The sequence below is a fragment of the Sapajus apella genome, unplaced genomic scaffold (assembly GCF_009761245.1).
Source record: "Sapajus apella isolate SASKATOON/1434 unplaced genomic scaffold, GSC_monkey_1.0 scaffold15, whole genome shotgun sequence".
Classification (NCBI taxonomy): domain Eukaryota; kingdom Metazoa; phylum Chordata; class Mammalia; order Primates; family Cebidae; genus Sapajus; species Sapajus apella.
In genome coordinates, this window is record NW_022436955.1 from 10787498 (window position 1) to 10808921 (window position 21424).

General features: G+C 55.7%; 2 protein-coding genes across 12 annotated transcripts; one reads left to right on the forward strand and one right to left on the reverse strand.

Moving 5' to 3' along the window:
- Positions 1-56: 56 nt before the first annotated feature.
- Positions 57-17725, forward strand: TMEM208 (transmembrane protein 208). 5 transcript variants are annotated; one of them, XM_032284230.1, is made up of 7 exons: positions 57-175; positions 773-868; positions 1289-1348; positions 1436-1572; positions 1707-1809; positions 11643-11706; positions 16137-17725. In XM_032284230.1, the coding sequence occupies exons 1-7, from the start codon at positions 170-172 to the stop codon at positions 16193-16195; spliced, it is 525 nt and encodes a 174-aa protein (XP_032140121.1). In that variant the 5' UTR covers positions 57-169; the 3' UTR covers positions 16196-17725. The 5 variants fall into 5 exon arrangements, with proteins under 5 accessions (XP_032140121.1, XP_032140123.1, XP_032140120.1 ...); XM_032284232.1 differs by having other exon boundaries at positions 1725-1809; positions 16137-16210; XM_032284229.1 differs by lacking the exons at positions 11643-11706; positions 16137-17725 and adding an exon at positions 1904-2207.
- Positions 2324-20439, reverse strand: FHOD1 (formin homology 2 domain containing 1). 7 transcript variants are annotated; one of them, XM_032284198.1, is made up of 24 exons: positions 20117-20439; positions 11938-12044; positions 11461-11525; positions 10894-10961; positions 10716-10821; positions 10548-10642; positions 10169-10280; positions 9994-10088; positions 9758-9901; positions 9485-9633; positions 9170-9283; positions 9026-9049; positions 8630-8683; positions 7015-7130; positions 6321-6925; positions 4996-5151; positions 4587-4769; positions 4380-4499; positions 4141-4302; positions 3532-3722; positions 3245-3437; positions 2997-3159; positions 2725-2922; positions 2324-2650 (listed from the first exon to the last, which is right to left on the reverse strand). In XM_032284198.1, exons 1-24 carry the CDS (start codon positions 20315-20317, stop codon positions 2568-2570), a joined length of 3504 nt encoding a protein of 1167 aa, XP_032140089.1. In that variant the 5' UTR covers positions 20318-20439; the 3' UTR covers positions 2324-2567. The 7 variants fall into 7 exon arrangements, with proteins under 7 accessions (XP_032140089.1, XP_032140088.1, XP_032140091.1 ...); XM_032284197.1 differs by having other exon boundaries at positions 9170-9328; XM_032284200.1 differs by lacking the exon at positions 20117-20439 and adding an exon at positions 13776-14844 and having other exon boundaries at positions 9170-9328.
- Positions 20440-21424: the final 985 nt, after the last annotated feature.

The window sequence follows — 21424 nt, forward strand, 5'->3', positions numbered from 1 at the left end:
GTCTCGCCCATCTGGGGCGGGGCTTAGGAAGGAAGTGAGTCCTATTTCCGTCCCAGAAGCTGACGACTTCGGTCTGCGCCGGAAGTATATGCGCTGCGGATGTGGTGCTTAGTGATTGCGGTTTCGGTCGCTCTCCCTTGTTTCCTGGGCTGGGTGTTTGCCTCGCACCATGGCGGTAAGAAGAGTGGGTAGGGCAGGGTCCTCACCAGCAAAGCTCTCCCGGGGCTGTGAGAGTGAAAACTAAGAAAGGACATTAAGGGTTGTGGGGTGGGCCGGAGGGGGACGCCATCCCCTGACCAGACTGTACTAGAGCGGGGCAGGGGGATGGCGGCGCAGGACCATACCAGTACTAGTGCCGGAGTAGGGTGGGCTTCGGTACCAGAGCAGGCCAGAAATCTCTGACCTGAGGTGGGCGTTAGCCCAGATCGGGCCTACGCCAGCGGAGGCATGAGAGAGGCACTCCGCTCAGGAGTACCTTTGGAAGAGTCGTTAGCCCACAGCCAGACTACCAGCGGAGCCAGAGGCGGTATTAGCTTAGGGTTGAATTGTTCCAGGGCAAGCGGGAGGCGATCCTAGCTGTGGGTGCTGGAGAGATGGTGTCAGCCCTAGACAGGGTGGACTGGAGGATGGGTGGACATTCCAGGGACTGTGCTAGGTTTCAGCACTACGGGAACCTGGCTGAGTTGCGGCTGGAGCTCTATAGCTAACCAGGCTGGTGGGGAGAATAAGGAGGACGGTGGCCTCCTGACTGCATCTCATCATCCCTCTTCAGCCCAAGGGCAAAGTGGGCACGAGAGGGAAGAAGCAGATATTTGAAGAGAACAGAGAGACCCTGAAATTCTACCTGCGGATCATACTAGGGGCCAATGTAAGTGCCTGCCTCCTTGCTTTTATGCCCACTTACAGTCCCCAGTCCTCAGCCCTGCTTGGTGAGGAGTACTGGTACCCGACAGAGCTCTAGAAGAGAGCCCCAGTCAGAAAGAAATGAGAGAAGATCTGGGCACAGAGAAGGTGCTGACTAGTAAAACACAAAGGAAATGAATTCAGTCGTAGCTGAATTTGAGAGCCCTTCCTACCTACAAGTACACAAAGGCTTCTTTCCTGGACTGAGTTGGGTGTCAGAGGAGAGTCTGGGTATTTGGGATTCAGGGAGCGGAACCCTTCCTTCAAGCCAGTAAGAACAACCTTGCTCCTCCCACAGCCTGGCCTAATCCTTGGTCAGAGTTGAGGGAGACCCGTGGTTTGAAGTTATCTTCTGACCCCAGCCTGATCCTGTGATTGCTTGCAGGCCATTTACTGCCTTGTGACCTTGGTCTTCTTTTACTCATCTGCCTCATTTTGGGCCTGGGTAAGTATTTACATCCTGGGAGGTGGGAGGTGGATGAGTGCATAGGGTTAGTGGCTGGCCTTTTATACCCTCATTCTTGCTCTGCAGTTGGCTCTGGGCTTTAGTCTGGCAATATATGGGGCCAGCTACCACTCTATGAGCTCGATGGCACGGGCAGCGTTCTCTGAGGATGGGGCCCTGATGGATGGTGGCATGGACCTCAACATGGAGCAGGGCATGGCAGAGTGAGTGTCCCCCACCGCCAGCCCAGGTGAGCGGCCCCAGGGCTGGGGCCCAGATAGCCCAAGAAGCACAGCTACTTGCAACTTGAAAAGGGTGGAAGGGAGTTGAACTGGGGCCCATCTGCTGTCTTTGGCAGCCTTCTTTCTATCCACAGGCACCTTAAGGATGTCATCCTGCTGACAGCCATCGTGCAGGTGCTCAGCTGCTTCTCTCTCTATGTCTGGTCCTTCTGGCTTCTGGTATGTGGGCTGGGGGCACTCCCAAGAAACAGCATCTAACTCTTCCTATCTTTTATTCCCTGCATTTTGCTTCAAGTTACTCTTTCTCTTGTAGGCTCCAGGCCGGGCCCTTTACCTCCTGTGGGTGAATGTGTTAGGTCCTTGGTTCACTGCAGACAGTGGCACCCCAGTACCAGAGCACAATGAGAAACGGCAGCGCCGACAGGAGCGGCGGCAGATGAAGCGGTTATAGCCATTGACATTGTGGCCACAGGCCGCTGGCCCTGGGTGGCTATGTCAGGCTACATGGCCCCTCTTGCCTGGAGCAATGAGGGCCTAGTCCTGGGGCCAAAAGCAAGTCTGAGGTATCGGGTATGCTTATACTGTGTAGGGTCATTGAATAAATGGCTTAGAATGTGGCTGATGGCTGTGTGGGTGATGAGGGGTGAGGCAGGAAGAGCTAGTCCTATGGGATTTCCCCCCTGCTACAGACCTTGCCTGGTGGGGACCCTGAAAGAAAAAGGCTGTTGGATTCGCTAAGAAAATTTTATTTTGCTCCGTGAGTTCAAGGAGCCCACACACATGCACATGCATAATATGCGCATGCACGCTCGCACACACACTCTCACATGCACACACACACACACAGCTAATACTGCTGAAGGCATGGCTCCTGGTTACAGAGTTCTGGGGCCAGAATTCTGCCCTGGGCCCTCCTCACTCTGTCATCTCTTGCACTGCAGTCTAGGGTCCAGATAGATTTCCAGGATGCAGCACATTCACACCTCCAGGCCAGAACCCTTGCTCAGTCCCAGTGCCTGCACCAGGTCATCTCCGAGCCCACTCTTCAACGTCCGTCTCACTGCAGGGACAGAACAGGGTTGGAGGGGGTTGATGGGGTTCAGGTGGGCAGTGGGGTTGTGGGGGGTTACTTACAAGATTTGCGGTTGCCACGGGAACGCTTGCGTTCCCTAGCAGCTAAGGCACGAGGACTGCTCTTGGTCACAGACTGCACCAGTAGGTCCATGATCTCATCTGATGTATCACTGGGTAAACTGGAGCCTGGAGGTTCTTCTGGGGGTACAGTGGAAGGCCCCACTGTGGGCATGATTGGGGAGCTGCTCTGGACCATGCCTGAGGGAGGCAAGATAGGGAGGTCAGGCCAAGGTGGTCCTGGAGCCCAATCCCCCAGCAGCTGTGGGTCTCACCTCTGCTGCGGCGATTGTGTGTGGTGTCCTCAGGCCTGCTAGTCAGCAGACTCTTCATACTAGCATGACTGTCAGCGTCTCCCCGGCCTGGCCCACTGCTCACAGCCACTGGGACAGAGGGGTTGCTGGGGGCTTCCCCAGCCACACCTGAAAACTTCTCTGTCTGGAGAGGGAAGAAAGGTGAGTTGGGAGGAGCGAAGGAAACCATGGGGGTGGCAGTCAAGACTAAGACCTGGAAGGGCATCCACCTCGGTGATCATGCGTCCTCGGGTCTTGTTGCGCTCACGGTATGTGGCCCGCTTCTGCTGCTGCTGTAGCACTCGTTCCCGGCAAGTCCGATACTCAAGTGCAAACTCCCGCAGTGTGTGGCAGAACTGCGTGATGCGCACTTCACGGGCTGCCTGTGGGGTGTAGCCCAGGTAGAGCAGGAAGGCATGGAACCTAGGCAGGTGGGAGTAGGTAGGGAAGGTGAGTCCTGCTTGTTGTCTGAGGGAGGGTGGTGGTGATCCTGCCCCTCTTGGGCCCATACCCCTACCTATTGCAGACACGGCGGTGCACTATCTTCAGCATGGCAACACGGCGGGCACACTGGGCCAGGAAGTGGGTGAGGCGGGCACGCAGGGCTGGGGCCAGCTCATGCTTGGCCAAGCTCCGCAGGCTCTCCTCAGCTGCCCGGCTTCGGCGCTCCAGCTGCCCAAGGCTTTCAGTCAGCTGCTCAAAGTCCACCTGGGAGAGCAAGGGGGTGTGCACTGTCTCCCCACACCTGGTAGACGAGACACTGCCCGAGGCTGCCTTTGGGCCAGATGGGCCAGCTTGGGCTCTAAGGAGACATCCAAAAACTCATAGATATCCAAAAACTCATAGACTCTTGCATTACAAGAGACAGACAAGTCAATTTGATATGATGAGGGACAGAAGGTTTCTTGGGGGAAGTGGCAGTTAGAAACAGACCCAAAGACTGAGTAGGTGTGGCCAGGCTAATAGAGGAAAGAACATTTCTGGCAGAGGGCATAGCTCACACTAAGGTGGCTGGACCAAACCCTGGCACAGCAGCCCAAATAGGGAGGAGGAGGAGGAGCCAGGCCCAGGAAGCAGCGCTCCCTCATGCCTCCTCTGGCTTTGGTTGATTCTGGCAGGTGCTAACCTTGGCACAGCGGGTCAGGGCAGGGATTTCTGAGTAGAGGTCAGAGGATTCAGGCTGGGTCTGGAGCACTAGGGAGCAGAGATGGTGTAGCAGTGACTGCCGGCGCACGGTGTCCTTCACCTCTGACACCTTCTCCAGGTAGCTCAGCTCAAAGCCGCTGCTCTGAAAGGACCCTTTCTGAGCCTGGGCCTGGTTGGCTCCAGAGCCCTGACTCCCCAGTCCCCATGTACTTTACTCACCTGAGAGCCATTGAGGAAGTTGCCCACAGCTAGGAGGGTAGCCAGGATGCAGCGGAAGGTGGCATTCTGTACCAACTGTTCCATACCCACTTTTAGGTCAAACAGTGGCTCAGCAATTTCCTGGTATGGGGGACCAGGGATTCTCAGACTACATGGTCATGATGCTTACCTGTACCTACTGTCTATCCCACTCCAAGACCCAGGTACCCGCTCCATGCTGTCATAGTCCAGCTTGAAGGCCCAGAGTTGTAGACGACCAGCGAGGCCACTAATGGAGGCAAGAGTCATCAGGAAGTTCTCGGCTGGGCCCAGGGGTATGTCAGGGTTGGCCAGCTGGGCTTCCTCGATCTTCTGCTGTTCCTCCTCCGTGGGCATCATGGTCAGTAGCTTCTGAGGATGTAGCCAGAGCCTGACATGGCCCCCTCAGTGCAGGCCTGAGGCCTCAGGCATTGGTCTTCACCCCTCCCTCAGTCATCTAGGGGAGGTCCCAAAGTCTGGGGACTGCCCTGCAGAAATGCCAAGCCCATGCCCACCACTGGAGGGACAGGAAATGCCCACCTACCAAGGAGAGGGCCAGACCTCCCACCCACCAAGGGGCATAGCTGGGTGTCCCCACCTCGATGCCATCCTTGCTGACAGCAAACTCATCAAAGTTGAGCAGGGCAGCCTTAATGACATGCACAGGTGGCAATGTGGTTAGGCCAATATTGATGGCATTGCTGCGCTTGGGGTCCAGCACTGTGGTCATTGTCCGACGGCCCTCACCAGCTTTCTGCATGGTTGGGGGAAGGGCAATGTAAGACTGAGGAAGGGACTAGCTGGGACAATAATCTAAGCGGGCACTCCAAGGCCCTCCTCTAAGTAGCCAGATGATGGGCCAGGCGCGGTGGTTCACGCCTGTAATCCCAGCACTTTGGGAGGCATAGGTGGATCACTTGAGGCCAGGAGTTCGAGACCAACTTGGCCAACGTGGTGAAACCCCATCTCTAAAAAAAAAAAAAAAAAAAAAATAGCCAAATGATCCCACAACTGACTGGCAACCTGGGATGTATAAGACATTGGGATGAGTTTAGATTCTTTTGAGACAAGGTCTTGCTCTGCCACCCAGGCTAGAGTGCAGTGGTGCCATCATAGCCCATTGCAGTTTATCTTCTGAGATCTTCCTGCCTCAGCCTCTCAAGTAGCTGGGATTCCAGGCATGAGCTACCAAGCCCGGCTAATTTTTATATTTTTAGTAGAGATGGGAGTTTCACCATGTTAGCCAGGCTGGTCTCCAACTCCTGGTCTCAAGTGATCTGCCTGCCTTGGCCTCCCAAAGTGCTGGGATTACAGGAGTAAGCTACCGTGCCTGGCCAATTTTGTTTTTTAACATTTATTTATTTATTTATTTATTTGAGTTCGGGGCTTGCTCTGTCACCCAAGCTGGAGTGCAGTGGCACAATCTCGGCTCACTGCAACCTCCACCTCCTGGGTTCAATTGATTCTTCTGCCTCAGCCTCCCAAGTAGCTGGGATACAGGCACCCATCACCATACCTGGCTCATTTTATATTTAGTAGAGACGGGGTTTTGCCAATTTGACCAGGCTGGTCTCAAACTCCTGACCTCAAATGATGCACCCACCTCAGCTTCTCAAAGTCCTGGGATTACAGGCATGAGCCTCTGCACTTGGCCCAACTTTTAATAGAGATAAGGGCTCATTATGTTGCCCAGGCTGGTCTCAAACTCCTGGATTACAGGCATGAGCCACCATGCCCAGGCAACTGGATTCTAGTTGGGGCACTGCTGATCCCTTGTTAGGAGACCTTGGACAATTCCCTACTCCTTTCTTTGCCTTGGTTTCCCCATGTGGGAAGTGAGTGACTAGCTCCAACAGGTCAGATCCTTGAGCTCTGATTCCCTGCCACCTCCATTGGGGCTACCATGCAGATCCGTAGATGTACCTTGGAGGGCAGCACGTCTTTGGCACGGGACTCAAAGAGGTGTTCTAGCCGGGCCGTATCCACTGAGACGGGCTCCAGTGAAGCCCAGAGGGTGGCGCAGGGCCCAAAGCGGCTTGCAGAGACTCCATGGCCCCCAGCCAGCTTTAGCTCATGCCAGAAAAGTTTTACTGTTTTCCTCTTGGTGGGGAGGGCTGCACTGTCAGGCACTGAAGGGGGAAGAGTCACAGCCAGAGGTGGCGGTGGTGGGAAGGGGCCTTTGATGGGTGGGGGAGGTAGAGGTGGGGGAGGGGGGGGGCCTCCAGAGAAGGGGGGCGGGGGGGGGGGGGGAGGTGGGACCCCTTTCCCAACTTCCACAGACTCTACATTCAGCATGTCCTGATCTTCGTCCTCCCCCAGATCTGAGAAGTCCAGGTCCCCAATGCAGAGCTTGGGTGCACGGGTAGGGAGCTCCCAGGTGGGCTCAGCCTTGGGGCTTGATGACATCAGTGGCTCCTTGGGCTCTGGCTCAAGGCTTCGCTGGGTCCGGAGCAGGACACGGGGGGCAGGGCTATGGGGTGTTCTGGGTACAAGGGCTGTCTCTGGGGAGTCCCAGATTTCCTGGGCATCTAAAGAAAGGGAAGCAGCTGTCAGTGCCATGCCCTCTGTGGGGCAACAGAGCAACAGGCAGACTCTGCCCACCCACCCACCTACTCACCTGAGTGTCCATCTGCCTCATCAGGCATGGCCCCAGCCAATGTCTCTGCCCAGCCCTGGGCCAGTGCAACCTGCTTCTCTGTTTCTGCTGCCGCCACATTCTCCAGGAACCGGGTTCTGAGGGGAGTGCTTGTCAGTGACTGTCTGACACACCCCAGCCCAGGTGCACATGCCTTGCTGAGCCCCTGGACACCACCCCCAGTTGTAGGCACACACACACGGGGAACAGTCCATGCGCTGAGCAGACCAGAACCGCCCCACAAGGCCAGCCTCTCTTCAGTCCTCCACATGTGGGGAGGATTACTACCAACCCAGCATTCCCAGGTGAAAATAGAGGGAGAATTAACATCTAACTCGAAACTTCGTTCATGTTCACTGTCCTGAATTTTTTTTGTTTGTTTTTTAGAGACAGCGTCTCATTCTGTCAGTCACCCAGGACGGAGTACAGTGGTGTAATCATAGCTCACTGCAGCCTCAACCTCCTGGGCCTGAGCCTCAGCCTCCCAAGTAGCTGGGACTACAGGCATGTGCCACCATGCCCAGTTAATTTTTGTTTTTGTGGAAACAGGGTCTCACTTTGTTGCTTAGGCTGGTCTTGAACTCCTGGCCTCAAGCAATCCTTTCAACTCAGCCTCCTGAAGTGCTGGGATTACAGGCATCAATGAGGTACTCAGCCAAATTCTTAAAAATTTCTCTGTAGAGACAAGGTCTTGCTATGTTGCCCAGGCTAGTGTCTTGAGGCTAGACAAGGACTCTTAGAGCAGGGGAAGGGGACAGCTGTCCCAATGGCTATATCAGGCTGTCCCTCCTCTGGCATGTCTGGTAGCTTCTGGGAGCCTATGTCCAGGAAAGGGCCTGGTAAACAGGCCAGGCGCAGTGGCTCATGCCTGTAATCCCCGCGCTTTGGGAGGCAGAGGTGTGTGGATCACTTGAACTCAGGAGCTGGAAACCAGCCTGGCTAACATGGTGAAATCCTGTGTCTACTAAAAATACAAAAATTACCCAGGCGCCATGGTGCAGGCCTGTAATCCCAGCTACTTGGGAGGCTGAGGCAGGAGAATTGCTTGAACCTGGGAGGCGGAGGTTGCAGTTAGCTGATACTGTGCCATTGTACTCTAGTCTTGGAGACAGGGCAAGACTCTGTCTCAAAAAAAAAAAATAAGTTCATGGTAAACATTGAACACCCAGTTTATGCTAAAATAATGGGTGCAATCCAGTATCTCTTTTCTGGCCCCTCCAGCCTCTGTCGGCTTTCAGTCCCTGCCTTTCCCTCAGTCTTAGGTAACCCCTCCACCCTCACACCACACAGCACCCTAGGTCTCCTCCCTGTCCATTCCTGAGCTGAGGACATGGCAGAATGAGCCCCATATTGGGCATCCACATCCCCATCTCTGGCTGCTAAGGTGTCACTACTGAAGCACAGGGACCACCGTGGCCCCAGTGAATTGCTTCCCAGTGTTTAGCTTTTGGGTTACCAAGGTGGCATATGTCTAGGAGAGGATAGGCCTGAGAGTCCCCCAGCTCTGGCTGCATCAGGCATGTGGAACCCCAGCTGGGGAAGCAATGCTGAAGCCCTGAGCACATGGCAGGCCTGGCAGGCTGGCCTCTGTACTTACTCCAGCCTGGCCTGCCCAGGAGGGGACTGGGGGACGGGTGGGCTCTCACGGGCCCTGGGTAGGGGGGATGAGAGGAAGAGATGGTAACTGTGGTGCCAGCTCCATGGTTGCTCATACCCACACAGAGCTGGGCAGTGATATTGGTGTTCCTTCCCAGCTGCAGTGGGAAGGGGGGAAGGCATGACATGAGGATACTGGAAGTGGAGGGGAGAGACTGACGTGAAGCAGGACAGGGTGCAGGAAGAGACAGTGGCAGCAGAACAAGGGAGTGACAGACAGATAGGGGATAGGAGACATGACCAGAGGCAAAGACAGGCAGAACGTCAGGAGACAAAGGAAGCCATGGAAGGAGGAGATCCAGTCAGAGCAGAGCCCCACCCGCTGGCAGTCACTTACCAAACAGGAGCAGTTTGGTGAAGTCTGGAAAGAGAGACAGAAAGCACGAGTTTGGGCAGAGGAGGTTGAGGGCCCATGGAGGGGCGCAAAGCAGAGGGACAGTGGGAGAGGGGACTCCAGGGTGGCCTCTGTCTCCCTACTTACTTGTAGATGCTCCTCTCGCTGGAGGTGTCAGCCGAGGGTGCCAGAGAGATAGTAGGGAAAAGGTTCACTGAAGCTTGGAGGCCAGAGGGAGGGCTCATCGGGCTGGAGGTGGGGCTGGTGGAAGAGGTGGGGCCTACTGGTGAGGCGGGACCTGTGGAGCTGGAGGCAGGGGCTGTCAGTGGGGTGAGGCCTGAGGAGCTGGAGGTGGGGCCTGTCAGTGGGGCAGGGCCTGAGGGGTGGGGGTCAGGGCCTGTCAGCTGACAGGGCCCTGCCTAGTAGATCCACCGTTCCCCATCTACCGAGGCTCATACTTACCCAGGTTCTGGGGCACGCACAGGGCAGCCCCCGCCTTCCAGAGATCGGCGGCTCCTCTTGCCCTCCTCAGAAGAAGGCTTTCGTCGTTCCCGCCGCCCACCCATGCCTGGGGCTTCCTCGATGTCTCCATCTTCCAATTTCAGGGCGTTCTAGCAGTGGTGGACCATGATGTAAGCAAGTGGTTAACATGCATGCAGGTGGGGTGAGGTGCTGGGGACTGCACTTCTCTCTTCCCTCCTTCCGGTCCCCCTCAGAGCCTAGGGTCCGGCCCACCTCATAGAGCACAAGCTGTGTGCGCAGGTCGACGTCAGTGCCTGCAGTGCCCAGGTGGCGCTGGACCAGTGCTTCCATGCCCTGCTGCTCCAGTGCATCCGTCACATCGTAGAAGGAGTCCTGGTCTGGAAGCGCTGCCAGTGTCTGGAGGGCGGAGATAAGAAGGCAAGGCTGAGGTTGGTGGGGAGGTCAGGAACCCGAGCAGCCCAGAGCTGGCACCCAGTTCTTGACCACACCTTGTTGATGAGGGTGACCGTGTACACCAAAAGCTCAGGGTCAGTGCCATTCTTCTCTAACAGGATGGACACCAGATTGGCCCAAGGAGGAGCACCTGCCACACAGAAAGTGTCATGGGGGGACAGGTAGGAGAGAGGGTTGTGAGTGGTGGGGGAGGAAGGGACAGTCTCTGACCGGTGGCGCTGGCCACAGAGTTGACTGCACGGATGAACAGCGGGGCGTTGTTTTCCGAGTATTCTACAAACACCAACAGCAGCTTCAGGGCTGTCTTCACCACCAAGCGGGACTGAGGGGAGAGGTCAGCACATATAAGTGGGGCTTAGGCCAGACCTGTGCCAGCTCCTGCTGGAGAAGGGGAAGGGCTTTTGGGGCTGGACCCAGAGAGGAGAATCTAGACAGAATGACTCTGCTCCAGGCCCAGGCACTGAAGTGCCTTCTAGGCTTAAAGAGGCCTCAGACTCACTCACTCCCAGCCTACTTTGCGGAACAGGAAACTGAGGCCCAGAGAGAAGCAATAGGCAAAGGGTATAAGGCCGGGTGGAGAGCCACTTACCAGGCTGGCACACAGTGTGTACAGCCACTGAATAGTCTCACTGTGGGCCACCACCCCCAGCATTCCATCCACAAAGAGCATCAGCTGGCCAAGTGCTGGGGACACAGGGATGAGCAGAGTCAGTGAGGGTCGCTGGAGCAGAGGTCATGGGGGAGGGGTGGGGCTGACCTCGAAGGATGTAGCTCTGGTAGTTGTGGTCGGCAGCAGCACCCACACGGATCAGGCAGCTCAGCCCCTCTGAATGCACAAATTCAGGCACTAGGTCTTGGTCCTCCTGGGGGCACCATGGGAGAGTTTAGCAAGGCTTGGACTGTACACCCACCCCTAGCCCACTGTGGGGCCTCACCTGGAAGATCTGTTTCAGTGAGAAGAGGGAGCGGCGGAGCTCTGGACCACTGGAGCCATACAGCTTTTCTGCAAAAGGTAGGGCATGAAACCCTCTAGGGTACACAGACTCACTGTCTTCCTCTATTGGGACACAGCCACAACTTCCACCAAAGAATAGTCATATATATAAACAGTCACATATATGAATATGTATACATACATACATATATATATATACACACATACATATATATATATTTTTGTCTAAGAGGGTCTCACTCTGTCACCCAGGCTGGAGTGCAGTGGCACAGTCATAGCTTACTGCAGCCTCAAACTCCTAGCCTCAAGCAATCCCTCCCACCTTGACCTCCCAAAGCAATGGCATTGCAAGTACCTGGTCTGTACTAACATTCTTGAACCCCCCTCCACTCCCACCCTGGCCCTGGAAGGAGAGGTCAGGATAGGGAAAGGAAGAAGCACATCCAGCTGAACCTGCTCCTCCCACTGTTCAGCACAGGCTTGAAAGTGAGCCAACTGGGCTATGGGGAGGAGGTGCTGCTGGACACGGATGCCCTCACACACTCACCCAAGATGGCGTTGACCCTCACAGAGAGCTGGGTCCGAAGAATCAGCGTGGGCTTCCGCCCTTTGCTGGAATCAAGGATCCCTGTCAGCAGCTGCCAGCCTATCCCTCAGCATCCCTCCCCATAAACCAAGGGAGCCAAAGACCTCCCCATGCCAACCCCAGCCCAACTCTTTCCTCCCCAGCTGCTCCACCAAGGACCCAAGGGTTGGCCAGACAAGAAGGTTGGTGCAAACATATGTTTCTCAGGTATGTGGGAGAGCCCCTGACTCCCATCTTGGGCAGCAGGTAACACTGGCCAGGCTTTAGAATTCCCTTGGCCAGTTCCCTGTGGCAGGAGGTGACCCATGGCACAGTTCCCTGGGGCAGGAGGTGACCCATGGCCCAGGCTAGCGATCAAGTGTCTCAGCTGCTGACATTTGAGCCAGCCCCTGGCAAGGGTGGGTATAACCTTGCCTCCCTGGCCCCATCAGTTCTGACCTGATCTCTTCATAGAAGCCCTCCAGCATCTCCCGCTGCTCTTCCAGGGACAGCTCAGGGTCCAGGTAGTATCCAGAGGGAGACACTTGCAGAGCACAGTCCTCCAGCTGGGGACAAAAGGGACAGCTTGAGACTGAGGAAAAGGTGGCAGGGGAATGTATGAAGACCCCTGACCTCTTAACTCCCAGTTTGGGGGTGGCAGAGAGACACAGGGTCTGCACTACAGCCATGCATTTCTTCAGCAGTTGTTTTTCTTTTCTTTTTTTTTTTTTTTGGGATGGAGTTTCGCTCTTGTTACCTAAGCTGGAGTGCAATGGCGCGATCTCAGCTCACCGCAACCTCCGCCTCCTGGGTTCAGGCAATTCTCCTGCCTCAGCCTCCTGAGTAGCTGGGATTACAGGCATGCACCACCATGCCCAACTAATTTTTTGTATTTTTAGTAGAGACAGGGTTTCACCATGTTGACCAGGATGGTCTCGATCTCTTGACCTCGTGATCCACCTGCCTCTGCCTCCCAAAGTGCTGGGATTACAGGCTTGAGCCACCGTGCCCGGCCAGCAGTTGTTTTTCAAATGCCTACTATGTGCAAAGCCCATTTGTCTCAGGCATCAGGCCTTCTTGCCCTTTGTCTCTGCCATTTCCTCTCCTGGCTGACACCTACCTACTCTTTAGGTTGCTGTGCAACCCACTCCACCCTGTGTGTGTGCTATCCTCGGAGACCTTCCACACAACATTCTAATATCCGAGCCTCTGGTCTCCTTCCCTTCTAGCTGTGTTCTCTGCATTCAGGCACTCCATCTGTCTTGCTCCCTGCTGTATCTGTAGAGCCTGGCATAGCACCTGACACGTGGTAACCACTCACTAAGGCTTGTTGAGCTAATGAACACAGATGAGGAAGGGGAATTAAGAGAAGATGGGAGGAAGTTCCTGCCTTCGAGGAAGCTCACAGCCTTGTGGGGTGAAAAGCTGTAGTCACAAAGCATTAACCCCCAGAGAGAAAGTGTTAAGAGGCTGGGAGGTGCAAACCCATCCGGGAGAGTGTGTCTGTGTGTGTCTCAGTGAGTAAGAGGGTGAAGAACAGGGTCTGATCTATAGACTCCCCAGTCCCACCAGATTTCCGGGTCTTTGCCCTCCCCAAAGTGGGCTTCAGTTACAATGGTCCTAGCTGGACTTCAGAGAACCCCCACAAGAGGGCCTGTTAAAAAACAAACTTAAGGCTGGGCATGCTGGCTCACACCTGTAATCTCAGCACTTTGTGATGCCAAGGCAGGCGAATAACTTGAGGTCGGGAGTTCGAGACCAGCCTGGCCAACATGGTGAAATTCCATCTCTACAAAATACAAAAATTAGTCGGGCATGATGGCGGGTGCATGTAATCCCAGCTACTAGGGAGGCTGAAGCTGGGGAACTGCTTGAACCTGGAAGGCGGAGGTTGCAGTGAGCTGAGACCACACCATTGCACTCCAGCCTGGGTGACAGAGACTCCTTCTCAAAAACAAAACAAAATAAAACAAAACAAAACAAAACAATTTAGAGTCTGACTCAGTCTACAGTAGGACCCTGAGTCCAGCCTTTTTAACAGGCAGGCACATGCTCCATCCACATGTCCATCTCCCATGTTTCCCTCCCTGAGCCTGGCTCTCCTCCCCTGCCACAGGGCATGGTACTTGAGAAGTGCCTGTAGAGAAGCCTGAGGGAGGTGACTCCTGAGTCAGAGTGTGGCACTCTGCCTCTCCCAGATAGCTCCCCCATTGCACAGTGCAGGTATGCAGGCTCAGCAAAGTCCCCTTGACTTAAGTGGCTCTGGCCCTTGAGATGCCTTGGCCCAGAGAGCCCACCTCTGAAGAGGCAGGGGGTATTCCAGTCTCCATCTTACTGGGCATGTCGATTTCAACATTTGTCCTGCTGTTTGGTCAGCCCTGCCCTGTTCTGGACCCTGCCCAAGGGCTTCCAACTGGCCTTGGTCCCCTGGGGAAAAGGGAGGCCAGCTCCTGCCCCAGCTCCCGCCTCTGTTTAGCACCCCTTGCTCCTGCCTCAGAGCCTGACCTGGCTCCTTCCCCACAGTTTAGCCTGTGGGGCCCTTGGGTGATCCCCACACCCCCTCGCCTGGGACCTGGGACATAGGACAAACACTCCAGCCTGTTCTCTGTCCCACTTCCTGCCTGGCTGCATGCCCTCCCCAGGGTGCCTTGGGCGGGCCTGGCCGCTTTCCCCTCCCTGGGAGCAGAGTCATCTTCTCCAGAGCCTACTGGGAGCAGGCCTGAGAAGGGGCAGCAAGGCCTGAGGGCTGGGGTGTCTTGTCCAGGGCCAGCTCAGCTGAGGGCAGCCCACATTCCTCCTGATCTCTCTTCCCACACAGTGACTCAGCAGCCTACCACCCCACCCCCATTCAGGCACAGCCATTATCTCCCTCCCTTGGCCTGGAGGATTCTGGAACCCTAGAGGAAGATACCTCCCCCAGAGCCACCCCCGTCAGGGATTCCCCCCCAAATCACACACGTATAGAACAGCTCATTCATTTGAACATTCATGAACCCGCTGGTTTCAGATGCAGAGGACCTAGCAGGAATCAGACACTGCCTTTGCCTTCCCTTCCTTCCTTGTAGCCCAGTGGGGAAGACAGACAGACTTAACTCAGAAAACACAAAATCACAACTTCCAAGGGTGCTAAGAAAGGGGAGGGGAGATCATGTTACACCTGGTAACTGCTTACATACCCAGGTATAAGGTCGGCTTTGAAGTGGCCAACAGTTCAAACACGGGCTGAAGCAGCACAGCCCCAGAAAGGTCAGGCCCACCACACTGTCCTGTGCTCTTGCATGCTCTAATCCCAAGGGAGCAGAGAATGGCCCCTTTCCTTCCAGGAGAACTGGGACACCTGCATCCATTTGGGGCAGGGTCCTGAAGGGTAAGTGGTCCACCCCTTTTTTTTTTTTTTTTTGAGATGGAATCTCAGTCTGTCTCCCAGGCTGGAGTGCACTATGGCAAGATCTCAGCTCACTGCAACCTCCTCCTCCCAGGTTCAGGTGATTTTCCTACCTCAGCCTCCCAAGTACCTGGCATTACAGGCGTCCACCACCATGCCTGGCTAATTTTTGTATTTTTAGTAGGGATGGGGTTTCAGCATGTTGCCCAGGCTGGTTTTTGAACTCCTGACCTCAAGTGATCCACCAGCCTCTGCCTCTCAAAGTGCTGGGATTACAGGTGTGAGCCACTGCACTCAGCCAATTGTCCCCCTTCTCTAGTCTTCTTAGCTGAGCAGATTCAACCCTGTCGTCGTGGCAGTGTCCTCCTCAGCCACTTCGCCTGTCCAATCCTACCAGGGCCCCATTTCTGGGGAGGAGGTCTAGGAAAACAGGCAGTCTAGTGCCTTCCAGGACAGAGTCTCCCCACCCCCAGCTGTCCTGCGTGGAAGTTGGGGGTGGTAGGCTAGAGTCAGGCAAGCAGCAAAGAGCAGGAGACTTCCTGCCAGCAGGATGGTACTTGTCCCTCATACCCCTGGCCCCTTCCTGGGGTCACCCTTCTGAGAAAGCCAAACTTCTGGGCCTTGTTTCTCACACCCTGGGGCTGGGCCAGGCTTGAGTAAGCCCAAACCCTGGTCCTTGCTGACAGGGCTTAAAGTCAGCATGTAGTATGGACCCACATCCCTGACACCTTCCTGGCTCTTGTCTTCCTCACTTCTCTGGTCTCTGTCTTGGGGTAGAGTCCTTCCCTCATTCTTCCCAGGCTCAGCTTCTCACTTTGGCCTTCAGCCCACTGTTCTCTTGACTCTCCAGGCCCAGGCTTTTCTGGCAGCCCAAAACCAACTGGTTACATATGGTTTTATATGCAAGATCAAGCTCAGGGGAACATGGCATCTACTTCTCTCTCTTTCTAAATATGTATCTATATCTATATTATAGACATCTATCTATAATATAGATGTCTATAGGTATTGATAACCTATATCTATCATATCTATTATATATATATCTAGCAATTATATATATCTATTATCTAATATACATATATATTTTCCCCTTTTGTTTTTTGGACTGTCTTACCCGATATTTTTAATAACAGTGTAATCAGGTAAGACTGAACATACTAGAGCAGGGTACAGGGAAGATGGAAAAGGGGTGGGATTATAGGCTGAAGGGCTTCTGTTTTAAAAAATAATTGGTTAACTGCCTCTTTTGTCTCCTTTCCTATAAACACAGGACCCAGTGTTCTAAAGACCCTCCTTTCCTGTTATCGTGGGTCTCCAACTAGAGAGTGACTTCCTGAATGAGATGACATGGATGGCCCTTGGGGAGGGAAATCCACTTTTGTTATCTTTTCATTATGCTTCCTCTGTGGCACTGGGCTGCCTCTTTCTTTCTTTCTTTCTTTCTTTTTTTTTTTAAATAGAAATAGGGTCTATATTGCCCACACTGTTCTTGAACACCTGGCCTCAAGCAGTCCTCTAGCCTTAGCTTCCCAAAGTGCTGAGATTACAGGCGTGAGCCATGAGAAGCCCAGCCTGAGCCGTCTATTTAATTTGATTCTACCAATAATCCTTTTACAGATGGGGAAACCAAGAATGAGAAAATTAGCACATTGCCCCAGGCTGCATAGCCAGGAGCCATGGCTAATTGATGCCATCTTGGGCGGATGGGCCCTGGAAGTGCTCCAGGGAACCCTAGAGGGGAGGTGGAGTGAGGGCTGGGACCCGCAGGATTGCCAAGAGCTGAAGACATCCTCTTAGCTTTCTGGACTCCAAACTGGCCCTCCCAGTTCCAGCAAGGGAACACCAGTAGACACACATACCTCATACAAGCTAGGATAATAGTATCTACCTCTGCCAAGACCTAAGTGCCAGGGTCCCGCACCAGGCTGCAGCTTAGCCACTTTGTTCCAGTATAACCAGCCGATTGGATGGACCAGCCCGCAGAGGAGGCCAGGAGACCAGGGCTCATTCCCACACTCCAGTTTTCTACAGTCTCCCAGACTCCTGAGATGTAAAAAGGCTAGATGGGTTGGGGTAAGGTCAGGAAACATTTCAGGACAGTGCCACCACTGTCCTGCTCTGATTTTTAGCCACAGCTAGGAAAACAAAGTTGCTTATAATGACCAGATTTCTAAGGCCATCCCCACTGCCAGGGGGAGAGGGCTTGCCTGGCTTTGCAGCAGGGTCAGGGAAGCACCCCAGGCCCCCTTACCCAGAGCTCAGGGAGAAAAAAGTCAGTGCTATACGCGGTGTGGTGAGGGCCTTGGGTATCAGAGAGAGGCTCCTGAGACACTTCCCAGAAGGGAGAGGGTAGGACTGGGAAGCTCTGGATTAGGAGATGAGATACAGGGCCAGAGGGACACATTCTCCCCTGGGGCAAAGGCAGGTCCCTGGGCTGGGGGAATATTTTGCATGGAGGGGAGGAAGGCACTCCTGAGTTCCCCCTCAACACTAGGTCTGGCCCAAGGCACTGTCAGGCTTCCCTCCACCAACCAGGGCCAGGAGATGAGTCAGAGGCTGTGGCCAGGAGCTTCCTCCTAGACTAGGAGGAAATGAGCAAGGCTTTCTCAGACCTGAAAACTCTTTAAAAAGGAAGCCCTCAGGGGAACTCTAAGGGCTGGGCTTGGTCCAAAAGGGTATGCAGGTGGAGCCCCAGGGAGAAAGCAGGCTGGCCTCGGTACATCCCCAGGGAGGGGGGTCATCTGCTGGGATGATCAGGGCCAGTGCCCAGGGCCAGTACTCAGAGGAAGACAGAGGCCACTGCTGTGTCCTGTCCTCTGTCCTATCCTACTGTACATAGGATAAAGCAATGAGTAGAGAACATCCTCCTTTTATTTCTGCCCTACAGCTTGGGACAGGGATGCCTGGGCTTCTGGGCCACCTTTCCCCTCTAGAGGGCCAGCAAGACAGTCCTAAGTCATGTCTGTGCCTCTGGGGCACCCACTTATAGGACTATGGGAGGAACCAGTTGTTGACATTTCCTGCAAGGAGGGGCCCTGCTCCCCCTCGCTCAGCTCTCTGATGTCCCTGCCCCTGCCCTATTCTCGGCCCCTCTTCCTCCAGCCTTCTATTCTGGGGCTGCGGTCACAGTTTATATTTGGGTTGAGCACATCACAGTGCATCTGACCATTCCTGGCAGAGCTGCTAGCCCCAGGGAGTCCTGGCTCTGGGTATTGTGGTAACCTAGTGTACCGCCACCTCCATATCCCTGTGGGGGAGGGGAGGCAGTCCTCAGGTACTCCAGGTGGGAGAACATGAAACTGGGGAGACCAGGAAGGACTGCATTGGGGATGGGAAACTTATATTCTCCATTGGAGCTCTGTAGTGTCCTCAGCAAAGGAGCAGGGAACAGAGGGCAGAGCACCTTGTGGGGTCAGGTGGGGAAATGGGTCCCATGAGATGAGATGGAAGGGGTGGTTCTGAGCCTCTTTCTTGCAGCTGACCTCCCAGGCCTGCCCCCAGTTGGGAAGCGGGGCATCAAGGGGCTGGGCACGGTGGCTCATGCCTGTAATCCCAGCACTTGGGGAGGCCAAGGCAGGCAGATCACCTGAGGTCAGGAGTTTGAGACCAGCCTGGCCAACATGACGAAACCCTGTCTCTATTAAAAATAAAAAAATTAGCTGGGCGTGGTGACGCACGCCTGTAAACCCAGCTGTTCAGGAGGCTGAGGCAGAATTGCTAGAATCCGGGAGGCGGAGGTTGCAGTGAGCCAAGATGGCTCCACTGCACTCCAGCCTGGGCACAGAGCCAGAATCCATCTTAAAAAGAAAAAGTGTGTGTGTGTGTGGGGGTGTCAGGGTTAGGTCCAATCCTTGAGTGGCAGGATAAGAGGAATACTACCTTTTCTCTAGTGCCCCACCCTTATTTCAGGACCAGGACTTTAGGAGCCTGGAAGGGGGAACCAGTCACAATTCAGCACTCCTGTCTTCCCAGCCCCCAGCCTGAATGGGAGGTGGCCTTCAGCTGCACACGCTTCTTCCAAGGACACCTCAATTTGCCCCTCTGAATAGGGCAGGACAAGTGGGGTCTGCGTCAAAACTCAGGCGGTAGGCAGTGTGCTGCATCCTTTGGCCTTGAAGCCGGGTGGGGGGCCACTCCCCAGGCCAAAAGTCTCACCCCTTCCGCTAGCGCTCAGAGGCGGGGCCGGCCTCAGGGCGAGGAATGCGGGCTGGGGGCCCGGGGCACATTCCAAGGGAGACCCTGGGCCCAAGGGGCAAGTTTACGCAACGCGGCGCCCAGCTGAGGCTGGGAGCAGGGGAGGGCAGCCACAACGACTCCCTCCTCTCTTCCCCAGCACTCGAGGCGGCCGGACTGGCGGGGAGCCTGGGGGTGGTAGTAGTGCGCCTCCCAGAGTCCTGGCCCGGAAACAGCGTGCCGGAAAGGGCTGCTTGCGGGGGGCTGAGGGCGGTGAGAGGGAGGGGAGAAGAGGTATGCTGGCCATCTGGAAAAGGGCCTCCTCCCGCACAGTGCACAAGTCGGCTTCGGGGCGGCAGCAAAGTAGAGCAGGCCGGCGGTTTAAAATTAGCCTGGCCCTCCCTCTCACTTCCAGGAGCGGGCCGATGGGCGGCGAGTGTCGGGGGATGGGGAGCGGGAGCGGTGACTCAAAGGGCTTTTCCACCCGTGCAGCCTCCTGCGCTCTGCGAATCCCAGGCCAGACCGCTTCCCGGGGACTCCCCTCACTCCGTGAAGTCTCTCCTTGGCCGGCACTCCCTTGTTCCCACTGACCTACAGGGTCAAGCCCCAATCCAGCTTCATGACACCGCGGGAAACCTCTGCCACCTCTAGTAGCCAGCCCCGGGCCCGCCTCTCCTCGGGGTCCCGCCCCCACCTCACCTGAAGCAGGTGGAAGCTGGTCCCTCCTCAGCTGCGCCTCCAGGGTCCACTACGGCCCAAACAGTTACCGTCACCCTGACCAGGGAAGCCACCCTGGCAAACGGATGGCGAGTGGAACTCGAGCACCTCCCCGGGTGCGCCTAATTCGAAGGGAGGCCAGAATGCCGGGGACAAGTTTCTAGCACCCCTCTTCAGTTTCCCCTCAACTTGAGAGGGGACTCCCCCCGCAGGAAGGACAGCGTGGACCCTGGGACGCCAGTCCAAGACTTTTCGGGAGAGCACTTGCTCCAGCCTTTTCCCGAAGTGTACCTCCCACCAGCTTTCATAGCGCCCACCCTAAACCCTCTATTGCCCCAACCTTTCTCCAGCCCCCCTCACCTTGAGCGGCGCCCCTAGCAGGCGGTGCAGCGCGGGTATCTGCGCGCCCAGGGGCAGCGCCCCGTCCAGGGTGCAGGTGGGGGCCCGGCGCGGCTCCGGGAAGTTGGCACACGCGAAGGGGTCCGTGTCTTCCAGGTACTGCACCCTCACGGTCACCACTGATACCCGCTCCCCGTCCCCGCTGTCGTCCCCGCCCGCCATGGCTTTGCCGCCGGCTCGCGCGGCGAACCTCGGAATCCCGGCCCCACAGCAGCTTCTGCTCCGGCACACTGTAGCTCTGCTGTTCAGGCTGGGCCCGACCGGACGCGGCTGGAGGGGCGGGGCCAGACGGAGGCTGGGCCGAGGAAGGGGGTGGAGACAAGATTGGTCCCCGATTGCGCGCGTGGAGGTAACCACTGCCGGAGGCGGGGCTGGCGCTAGCCACTCACAGGACCCAGCGGGAATGCCGTTAGTTCACTGGCCAGGAGGGCGGGAAAAGCCGAGCTCGCGCCCCGCCTTCGAGAAGGAACCGAGGGCGGGAGGCTTTCTTCGGTCTGGGGGTAGTGAGGCTGTGTTCTCTTTGAGGGGTGTTAGGACAGATGGGGGAGAAGTTTCTTTAGATAGTGGCCGGCCAGGTCTCTCTCAGTTGAGGGATAAGATGATCCTCATTCCTTCCATTTGAGGGATGAGTGCTTCCTCATTTGGGGAAAACAGTGAGGGGGTCCCTTCAATTTTGAGCAAGAAGTGAGAATAGATTCCACTCAGTTTGAAGGAAGAGATGGGATCAGTTCCCTTTAGTTGTGGGAGGAAGAGGGAAGGATGCCCTTCAGTTTTCTGGGAAAAGATTGGGATGAGTCAGTTTGAGGGGGCAGATAGAACACGTTCCCTTCAGATTTGGAGAAAAAGTGGGATGGGTGCCCCTCAGCTTCAATGAAAAGTGAAGACAGTCCTCCTCTGGTGCGAGATGAGCCGAATGCCCCTCAGATTTGGAAAAGGCTGGGTGCATCCCGCCTAGTTTGAAGGGAATCAGTAGGCTGGGTTTACCGTAGGTTCCTGTCAGCTTCATGGGAGAAATGAGACAGTTCCCTGTAGTGTGATTGAAAGGGAGAGCCAGGTGCCTCTCGGTTTGGGAGATGAACAGCCTTCCTCTTCTCCTGGAATGAGCTGGGCCGGTCTGGGCCCTGGGGTTTCTGGGGACGTCGGGGGCAGCGTTGTCCATCACTGCTTTGGGGGAACGTACAGTGCGCGTGCGCAGCTCAGGTCCGGGTTGGGGCCGGCGGAGGGTCCCGGGCTTGGGAGCTCGGCGCCGACCGCGGTGGAGCACGGTCC